The following is a 10522-nucleotide window of genomic DNA, read 5'->3' on the forward strand; positions in this document are numbered from 1 at the left end:
GCATTCTGGGAACTCCCCCCTCCCCCCTCCCCCCTCGCCTCAGTAGCGACGCTAACACGCATTTCGAAAGAAAAACCAACCGCCGTTTCTGGCCTGTTTTTCGCGCCTTCATTAATATGTAACAGACCTCATGAATATTGCCGGAAAGGGGGCGGAGCAAAGGGGAAGGCGCGGGACAAGGAAAGGAAGGGAGCCCCGCCCCGCCCCTTTCGCAAGATGCCTCTATGACCGTCGCCCTCCGTGACGTCATCGGTCGGGGCCGCGGCCTTTTGCGCAGGAGAAGGCGGAGGGGAAACCAAAAGGGGGGGGCAGGATGGCGGCGGGGCCGACGCGGCCCTCCCGGCCCCGCAAGGAACCGCAGCCGCTGGTCATCCCCCGGAGCGCAGCGGACGAGCAGCGTCTGAAGCTGGAGAGGCTCATGAGGAATCCGGTGAGGGGGCGGGGCATAAGTGTTGGTGGGCGTGGCTACTTCTCCCCGCTCCCACCCCTGCAGTGTAGGCACCAGGGCCTCCAGTTGGGGATAGGTGAGGTGGAAACCCCCCCCCCCCATTTCTCCCCTCAATAACTACCCTCTTACTCAGTTTGCTTCAATGAAGAGGTAGAGGCCCCCCTTTTATTTCCTCTTTTCTCTTATATTTGGCAGTCCTGATCTGCTCTCACCAGGCTTGTCCACTAATATATTTTTCCCTCCCCCGATTCCTAGTTAACTTGTATAAAGAAGGGAGTACAGTGGTACCTCGGGTTACATACGCTTCAGGTTACAGACTCCGCTAACCCAGAAATAGTACCTCGGGTTAAGAACTTTGCTTCAGGATAAGAACAGAAATCGTGCTCCAGCGGCGCGGCAGCAGCAGGAGGCCCCATTAGCTAAAGTGGTACCTCAGGTTAAGAACAGTTTCAGGTTAAGAACAAACCTCCAGAACGAATTAAGTTCTTAACCAGAGGTACCACTGTATTTGCTTACTCACAAGGGGAATCAAGTGCACGTAAGGGGGAAATTCCACGCGCGCGCGCCCCGCTCCGCCCATAATACTGAAACCTGAGTTTATGTGATGAAGCTGGTTGGTGGTAGATTCAGGACAGACGAAAGGAAGTACTTCTTCACACAGTATGGAACCTGTGGAACTCACTGTCACAGGACGTGGCAGTGGACACCAACTTAGAAGGCTTTAAAAGGAAATGGGGAAGCTGATGGAGGATAAAGGCTGCATTATGGCTATATTCTACCTCTAGCGTGAAAGAAAGGCAGAGTGTCTCGGAAGACCAGTTGCTAGGGAACAACAGCAGAAAAGTGCTATTGTGCTCATGCTGTGATCATGGGTGTCTCAGGGGTATTCTGTTAGCCACTGCGGGGAAAGAGGATTCTTGGCTTCTAGTCTTATTCAGCAGGGCTCTCCTTATGTTCCTTTGCCACAATCCTATTGATCCCTATCCTTCCCCTATGCATTTGCATTATTAGGTCATGCTAGACCACTCATCAAAAATGATGGCAAAAACAAAAATGAAGGGTTGAATGGGAACTTTAGAGGTCTGGGAGAATAGAACAGAGTTTGCCTGGTGCCCCAAAAGTGAAACAAGTAGAGTGGGAGTTTCTTAGATCGGGTGGCACAACACAATATGAGTCTATACTCTGAGAGTGTCCATCTGCAGATAAGCTTAATACCTGGGTAGGTTTATATGATACGAAGTTGAAGGTGTTGGTGCCCTCATCCCATCCTGTTTAACCGGGCCCTTTGGCAGTGAGTGTCTCCTTCCGCCTTTGTCTTTCTTGGCTTGCATGTATGCATTTATTGAACAAATTTACCGTATTTTTCGTCCCATAGGACGCTCTATCCCATAGGACGCACCTGGGTTTTGGGGGGGGAAATAAAGGAATTCCCCCCCCTTTGTTTCCCCCCCAAAACCAGGTCGGGGAAACCGAACCAGGTCGATGAACAGCGGGATGGCGGCGCTGCGCCTCCTTGCTGTCCCCCGAGCTTGTGGGGCTGGCCAATGTCTGGCGGGCGGACGGGGCGCTCTGCTTTAGGGCGCCCCTCGCGCCGGGCGGCAGGCTGCTATCCGCAGCATGTGGAGCCCTGTGGGGAACTCCTGCAGGGCTCCAACACGCTGCGGATGTCTGTCCGGCGGATGGGGCGCTCTGCTTCAGGGCGTGTCTCGCGCCGGGCGGTAGGCTGCTATCCGCAGCCTAGACAGCCCTGCGGGAACTCCCACAGGGTTGCTTAGGCTGCGGATGTGTTCCTGAAGCCTGGAGAGCGAGAGGGGTCGGTGCACACCGACCCCTCTCGCTCTCCAAGCTTCAGCGAAAGCCTGCATTCACCCCATAGGACGCACCCAGATTTCCCCTTCATTTTTGGAGGGGAAAAAGTGCGTCCTATAGGGCGAAAAATACGGTATGTGCTGCCTTTCTCCTATTTAGGTCTTTGAGGCAAATTACAAGTGTAGTTTGAATCTCATTGGTTTTGTACTTGGTGGGAGTGGGCATCTGCCTATAGACCTTACAGTCTAGAGCACTCCAACAGACTCCTGTTACTTTGTGCTTGCCTACTCTGCAACAGAACAGAGCTCCCTAGGGTAGCTCTCCATTGATGCCTCTATGGCAGCATAAAAAGAGAAGGCATATATTTAAATGGGCATCCATTAAAATGTGTGTGTGTGTGTGTGTGTGTGTGTGTGTGTGTGTGTGTATGGCTGCTTTTCTGTGCAGATGCCTTTTCAAACTGGTGTACAATCAAAATCAACAAAAAGATACAAGAAACAGCAATGCAAAGTTTTAAAACTACAACTCAGCATTAAATTTCTTTTTAACAGAGCCAGATAAAAACTTCTTCACCCAGGCCATCTCTCAGCTAATAAACATCATGCCTGAAAGGTCAATTGAAGATTATAGGCCTTTTCAAAAAGCCTGCAATTTGGAAATATCCGAGGGAAGGAAATTCCATAGCTGTGAGGCTACCATAGAGAAGGGCCTCTCCCACATGGCCACCCACCTTACCAGGGAGTTGGGACACTTGGAGAGCCTCTGAAGCGGATCTTTAAAATTGTGGTCAGCCCAACAAGTAAAAGTTACTTATTCTTACAACATAGTGCATGTTGACTGTGAAGTAAAGGTGCTTCCAGGCTGTCAGTGTTTTCAGGTGGGATTCAGCCATATCCTGGCAAGCTCAGGCTACACAAAGAAAGCTGATGTGAAGCTTTTGTGCAACAAAACTGCTTCCGTGAAAGATTGGAATTAACTGCTACAGAAAGTGACGGGAAGATGCATTGAAAAGTCTGGGATAACACTTGCTTTGATGCAATGTGGTCTAGTCCCCCACGCAACATCTGGAGGTGACTTGAGTCTCCACTTAATGAGGCTTACTGCCAGAAGGGGACTGCAGTCCTGTGTAGAACATGCTTTTAAATGTGCATTGCCCTGAACACTTTGTGTGTGTAGATTCTTAAATGCAATTAAATGCATAAATTCCAGTTATTGCAGTGAGTGCTTGTGGAGAAGGGCAGGGGAGAGCTTAGTGTCCTATTCTTCACTTCCTATCTCATTTTAGTGCCTTTACTCATAAGTAACTTTAATCCTGCAGTTCCCTTCTGAACACACATCTATATATGTGGGGACAGCTACCTGACCCTACTCTCCTAAGCACATTCAGCAGAGATCTTACCAATTCTGTCCATTGCTCTGAGCTGCTGTGTGTGTGTGTGTGTGTGTGTGTGTGTGTGTGTGTGTATGCATGTGTGCGCGTGCGCATCCATGCATATATGTATGTTCATAGCATGGGATTGTATTCAACAAGAAAACCTGTTACTTCATTATATTCTCACACATACAGATAATAGGTTAGAATCATAGAATCATAGAGTTGGAAGAGACCACAAGGGCCATCGAGTCCAACCCCCTGCCAAGCAGGAAATACCATCAGAGCACTCCTGACATATGGTTGTCAAGCCTCTGCTTAAAGACCTCCAAAGAAGGAGACTCCACCACACTCCTTGGCAGCAAATTCCACTGTCAAACAGCTCTTACTGTCAGGAAGTTCTTCCTAATGTTTAGGTGGAAGCTTCTTTCTTGTAGTTTGGATCCATTGCTCCGTGTCCGCTTCTCTGGAGCAGCAGAAAACAACCTTTCTCCCTCCTCTATGTGACATTAGGGTTAGGGTGGTTAATCCCCATTCTGAGAGCCTGAGCCAACATTTGACTGGTTTTTCTGGCAGCAGGAGAAGAAAGAAAAAAATAGATAAGCTGCAACACTGGGGCAGGCAGAGAAGTGCAAACTTCCCAATCCAGCACTCTGATGGGGACGCAAGTCATCCCCTCCCCAGTCATCAGATTGATCATTTGATACATGGGGTAATAAGAGTAGAGAGATGAGTTGAGGAGAGGGGAGGTCTGTGTGACCTATATGTACATGTGTGTGTTCTTTGTGTAAATGTGTGTGAGAAGGCCACACCCACCCTGGCATGTGATCCCCAGAGGGTGGCCAAGAGTGAATATAGCCCTCAGATCAAAAGGATTTATCACCCATGATATAGCTAGTGTGACACTGTATTGTCTGCAGCCAAATGCCCAATAAATTCTCGGGCAAAAAGATCAGTTCTGTTTTCCTTAATGTTCCCACTTCTGTTTAGATCCGTGCTCTAATAGCTTTGAAGAATTGCTCTCTCCTCCTAGAGAAACAGTGTCACAGTATTGCTCATTTCTTGTTGCAGGATAAGACAGTTCCAATTCCTGAAAAGCTCAATGAATGGGCGCCCCGTCCGCCTCCAGAATTTGTCAGAGATGTTATGGGTAAGTAGCTATTTTTAGGTGGCTTCTTAGCTTAAGCACTGTGGTTCTAGAGGAATGTGCTTAATAGGGAAGGGAAATAGATGAGGATTGAGTAGTCATAAGATAAGGGGCTTGAAAGATAAGGGGATGAGGGGGTGTTCTTGCAGCCATCTTGCCCTTGCCATATTACCAATTATTTTTCACTCGCATTTGAGTGATTATTGATATGAGTCACACTTCTGAATCCCCACGGTTTGAAATCATGTGTGACGTTTGTGACCATAAACACAGAGAATCAGAAGAGTGAATGATTCAGGCTCTGAGATGTGTGCACACTTAAAAAAGTAATGTTTACACTGATGAGAAGCAGCCTAGACAAATGGGGTTCCAAATCTGGGTCTTCTGTAGCCAGGGCTCTGTGTATCTGTCATGATCCTACAGGAGTGTTGCTTTCTGAGAACCCTGGTCTTCACTCTAGACGAAAAGCAGGTTTCTAGCCTGCATGGCTGAAAGGATATCCTTCAAAATGGTCTATTGAGATCTAAGAAACCAGAGGAGTTGCTGGATTAATTTTCAGGTGCCTGTAGCCAAGATCTCTGTGTCCATCATAGCTTCTTAACCCTCACTGTGACTAATAAAGCTAGAATAAATATGCAAAATACTAACATTTGGAAATTTTTTTCAATTCAGCATAATTTATGCTAGCATATAGAGTTTGTGTGTAACAGCAGAAGTTACCTTTAGTGAAATGAATCCTTACTTGGAGCACACCTTTAAATGGAAGGCACTCAGAATGAGACTTAGTATAAAATAAGAAAGTTTAAGTTTATTAAGGGAAGTTCATTATTTTAAAGAGAGAATTCTTTTGTCCTAGCTAACTAAGTAGTTGGTGAAACAAAGAAGCCATGCTTGCCTCTTTGTTCTCAGAAGATACTTCCGAAATAAATTTGCCACTTGAGTTCCGGAGAAAGTTTGAGAGGAGAGACAGAAATGAAAGAGGATGCAGCTTTGACTTCCAAGGACAGAATCACAGAATTGTAGAGTTGCAAGGGATCCCAAGGGCCATCTAGTCCAACTGTCTGCAATACAGGAATCACAACTAAAGATTCTCTGACAGGTCAGCACAGAGATCAAAGGGAGAGAGGCGGCTTGGAGGTTTTTAACCACATGCAGACCCTTCTAAGCAAACTGAGCTGCACCGCAACGTCCAGCAATGAATAAACATGCAAATTTGTGCTTTGTCTTTATAGCATGGTTTATACACAATCCCATTCCCACAGGTAAATCATAAGCTTTCCCACTGTGCTAGGGAGCATTACGAGCCTGTATCTAGACAACTAATATTTGCCTGGCGTGCTCTGGTCCATGGGGTCACGAAGAGTCGGACACGACTAAACGACTAAACAACAACACATCTACAGTGGTACCTCAGGTTAAGTACTTAATTCGTTCTGGAGGTCCGTACTTAACCTGAAACTGTTCTTAACCTGAAGCACCACTTTAGCTAATGGGGCCTCCTGCTGCTGCTGCGCCGCCGGAGCACGATTTCTGTTCTCATCCTGAAGCAAAGTTCTTAACCTTTGGTACTATTTCTGGGTTAGAGGAGTCTGTAACTTGAAGCGTATGTAACCCGAGGTACCACTGTATTGTCTCCTCTGACTGGCAGCAGCTTTCCCATCGCCTGCTACCTGAGATCCTAGGAGGCACCAGGGTCGCCGCCTGCACTTGTAATGCACCTGCTCTGTCAATAAGCTGTGACCCCTTCCTTGGCAGGTTCCAGTGCTGGGGCTGGCAGTGGGGAATTCCACGTCTACCGACACCTTCGCCGGCGAGAATACCAGAGGCAAGATTTTATGGATGCCATGGCTGAAAAGGTTGGGTGATTCCTTTGGCTTACCGTTTCTGAGTTGCTGTACTGCCTCCTTCCCTACAGACCCTATCAGGTGTTAAAATCAGTGGAGAATTACCTCTTGGTAGTTGTGCCATCCTCTGATGTTTGGGGGTGGCAGCCTGGGAGAGGGCATTCCCTGCAGCAGCTCCTCGGTTGTTGAATTGCTTCCCCGGAGAGGTGTGTCTGCCACTTTCACTCTACAGTTTTCATGGAATGCTGAAAATGCACCTCTTCGCTCTGACCTTTGCACCTGAAAAAGTTGTTTTCAAAACCCACCCTATTCCCCTGACTGTAATTTGTTTCAGCTTTCTAAATAATAAATGGTTGCAGCCCGCCCTGGGATTGTAATGACATGTTCCCTGTGATTTGTCGCAGCAAAAACTGGATGAGGAATATCAGAAGAAGCTAGAAAAGAACAAGATTGTTGCGGAAGAACAGACAGCCAAGCGCAGAAGGAAACGGTGAGGTCAAAGCTGTACAGGAAGCCTAGGGAAACAGGATCCAGAATGAGGGGAGGCAGGAAGGGTCAAGGGCAATAGTTCAATATTTGTTTACAGTCCAAAATGACTTAAGGGCCAGACTAGAGGTTCTTCCTTAATATGTAGCATGGAGCTACCTATCTTGTTTTCCCTTAAATAATTGCAGGCGCAGGGTGAGGAGAAGTTCTTGCCATGGGAAGTCAGCAGGTTTGATCTCAACACTGTCCTGCTGGGATTGGCATAGTGGTCTGATTTTCCATGTGGCTATGAGCCTTAGCAGGGACGCGGGTGGTTCTGTGGGTTAAACCACTGAGCCTAGGACTTGCCGATCAGAAGGTTGGCGGTTCGAACCCCTGCGACGGGGTGAGCTCCCGTTGCTCGGTCCCTGCTTCTGCCAACCTAGCAGTTCGAAAGCACGTCAAAGTGCAAGTAGATAAATAGGTACCGCTCCAGCGGGAAGGTAAACAGCGTTTCTGTGCGCTGCTCTGGTTTGCCAGAAGCGGCTTAGTCATGCTGGCCACATGACCCGGAAGCTGTACGCCGGCTCCCTCGGCCAATAAAGCGAGATGAGTGCCGCAACCCCAGAGTCGGCCATGACTCGACCTAATGGTCAGGGGTCCCTTTACCTTTACCTTTAGGAGCCTTAGTGGGGAAAATCTCCATTGACAGAAAACAGGATACAGTGGTGCCTCGCAAGACGAAATTAATCCGTTCCGTGAGGCTCTTCGTATAGCGGTTTTTTCGTCTTGCGAAGCAAGCCCATTGACAGCTTAGCGGATTCGCGCTATTAGCGGTTTAGCAGCTTTTAGCGATCAGCTGTTAAGCGGCTTATCAGCGGATCAGCTGATAAGCGGCTTAGCGGCTTAGGAAAAGGAAAAACCCTCAGGAACTCGCAAGACATTTTCGTCTTGCGAAGCAAGCCCATAGGGAAATTCGTTTTGCGAAGCGCCTCCAAAACGGAAAACCTTTTCGTCTAGCGGGTTTTCCGTCTTGCGAGGCGTTCGTCTTGCGGGGCACCACTGTATGTAGCTGCCAGTCCTATGAAGGAATAATTCCAGTTTTTACCTCTAGGTGGCTGCAAGTCCACCTCTCTGCAGTTCCTGGAAACAGTTTCCTAGAGAGGCAAATTTCATCCTACCGCTAGGATAATTTGGGAACAGATAGCAGTTCCCTCCTGCTAAACAAGGCAAACATGTTTCAAAGCTGTTCACATGCTCTTCCATCAGCATTGAAATAAGTTGGGTTCCAGAGCATTAAGAATTGGCCTTTGAACAACTGCACAGCTCAGTTCTCTTTTTGCTAGCATCAGGGTTGGAATCTGCAAAATGTTGGGGCAAAGGGCAGCTTGTTCATTTGGAGCATTTAATTCTTGATTTACAGGCAGAAGTTGAAAGAGAAGAAAATGCTGGCGAAGAAGAGTAAGCTTGAACAAAAGAGCGAACATGCAGGTAATGTGAAAACACATCTTCTGGATTTCAGTTCACCAGGAAACTTCTTCTGCTCTCAAGTCCCCACTGAAATGAGTTGAGCTTCTGCAGCTTCTGCCTGCATCCAGATGTGGGTATCTTCCAGGGAAGTCCTTTGGGATTCTGTCAGGGTAGTCAGACCAAACGACAGCACAGCTCCTGATGAGAAAGAAAGAGGTTGCATAGAGCAGCCTTCCCCAACCCAATCTGCTTTTGAACTACAATTCCTATCAGTCCCAACCAGCACTGATGGGAATTGTAGTCTAAAACATGTGGAGGGCACCATTGGAGGATCAGAAGGTCCATGGACTCGGATGAGTGTAGGCAAAGCAGCCACCCCTGCGGCAGGGACAAATAACTCTCAAATATCTGCAAAACCAAGGAAGGAGGAGCTGTTCCGTATAGTAATCCTAATCCTGGGTGCCTGAGGCAATGGGAGGACTGTTGCTTCCAAGTTTTTGTTGGGGTTCACCTAAGTGCAGCAATGTCTGTAGGAAGGGGAGGCTGTAGAGTTCGCAGCCCAGTGGGGAACATGACCTTGATTCTTGAAATGAGGAAGAGTTGCCGAATGTTGTCCCTACCAGTCTGAGTTGGAGAATTAGGAGGATTTTTCCTCCCTGAAACAGGCCTGCCAGAATTTGTTGGACACCAACTCCTATCATCCCTACCCAGCATGCCCAATGGTCAGGGATGGGAGTTGTACTCTGGCATCTGGAGGACCACAGGTTTTAGGCCACATCCCTGGCCTAAAATGTACCTCGCCATTTTGGGGAAGGCAGGGAGAAAAGAATTGCCTTGCCTTTGCTGGGGGAGACCAAAAAACCTCAACTGTAAGTGGCCAGCCATACCTCTGGAAGCTCACAAGTAGGCCAGAAATGCATTTTATCTCCACCATCTGATCCACAGAGCTCTGAATTTGATGGTTCCATTTACCTATCAATCCATAATATTCAGTTCTTTCTTCCCTCAAGCAAGTAGCCTGATCATCATGTCTTTTACCGGCTACAGATTCCGACCATTCCCCAAAGCAGCAGACCAGTGAAGAGGAAGACGAAGGTACTTCTGAGGAAGAGGATGATGCTGAAAAGCCCAGCTTCAGGATGAGAAGATGATGGCGCTGACTCTGTGGCTGGTATCCAGGTGCTGTTGAAGAGCCTGGCATCTCAGTTGAGCAGGCTCTTCTGAGCTGTTTCAGACCTCCATCACGGCAGAGGTGTTGCCATAAGGACCCCGCAGGGGTATCGACATCGGAGCCATGTGAAACGAGAACCTCTTCCAAGCTTGCTTCTGTAACTGCTGTGCAGTCTGCTTACAGGGTTTCTGGGGCAAGATGCCAGCATCCTGCCTCTGTGGGCCTTCTTGTTCTTCCTAGCGTTGCTCCAAAGTGGTGTCTCTCTGAAAGCTAATGCTTTATCCATCTGTGTTTTCAGGCAGACCCTTTCCCCCTGAGAGACCCAAGTACACAAATGGGTTTGCGTGGCCTTTGCTCTCGGGCAGAGAGTGATCTGGCTTTTTCTATAACGGAACTTGACACAAACTTATTCAGGAATTTCGGTTGGGGTTGTCTTCACATTTGCTGCTGCAACACTGCGAGGAGATCGCTCTCTTTGTTTCAAAAATGTGATGTAAAACTTCTGCCCTAAAAGTTAATAAAAGGGGGACATCTGAGTGTTTTCTTGCCTGTTCATGATGGCTGTTTATATTGGGCAAATTAACGGTGAAAGAGAGAGAAGTGAGCAGAGAGGGATTGCGCCTGTCACTTAAAAATCTAAATAGACCCACTGAGCCTAAAAAGCTTGGCAACCACTGCAGTGTGGTATGGAGACTCCCAGGATGGTGCAGAGATCTCACAGAAAAGCTGAGTTTTGAGAAGGGACTTCAAGGATGTAGGTGCAAGGATAAAATAAGTATAAAAGGAGAATTCCTGG

At 47.9% G+C, this 10522-nt stretch overlaps 1 protein-coding gene across 1 annotated transcript; it reads left to right on the plus strand.

Moving 5' to 3' along the window:
- Positions 1 to 242: 242 nt before the first annotated feature.
- On the plus strand, positions 243 to 10267 carry PRKRIP1 (PRKR interacting protein 1). The gene is made up of 6 exons (XM_081843667.1): positions 243 to 430; positions 4701 to 4779; positions 6532 to 6632; positions 7025 to 7110; positions 8509 to 8576; positions 9603 to 10267. Exons 1-6 carry the CDS (start codon positions 314 to 316, stop codon positions 9704 to 9706), a joined length of 555 nt encoding a protein of 184 aa, XP_081699793.1. The 5' UTR covers positions 243 to 313; the 3' UTR covers positions 9707 to 10267.
- Positions 10268 to 10522: the final 255 nt, after the last annotated feature.

Source organism: Podarcis erhardii (assembly GCF_964252035.2).
Source record: "Podarcis erhardii genome assembly, chromosome: 16".
Lineage (NCBI taxonomy): Eukaryota > Metazoa > Chordata > Lepidosauria > Squamata > Lacertidae > Podarcis > Podarcis erhardii.

Bases quoted from the DNA above. Each gene is read 5' to 3' on its own strand.
- PRKRIP1 (XM_081843667.1), top strand. From the start codon at position 314: ATGGCGGCGGGGCCGACGCGGCCCTCCCGGCCCCGCAAGGAACCGCAG. The intron at 6,633-7,024 runs GTTGGGTGATTC...GATTTGTCGCAG, and splicing joins TGGATGCCATGGCTGAAAAG to CAAAAACTGGATGAGGAATA. The intron at 8,577-9,602 runs GTAATGTGAAAA...TACCGGCTACAG, and splicing joins ACAAAAGAGCGAACATGCAG to ATTCCGACCATTCCCCAAAG.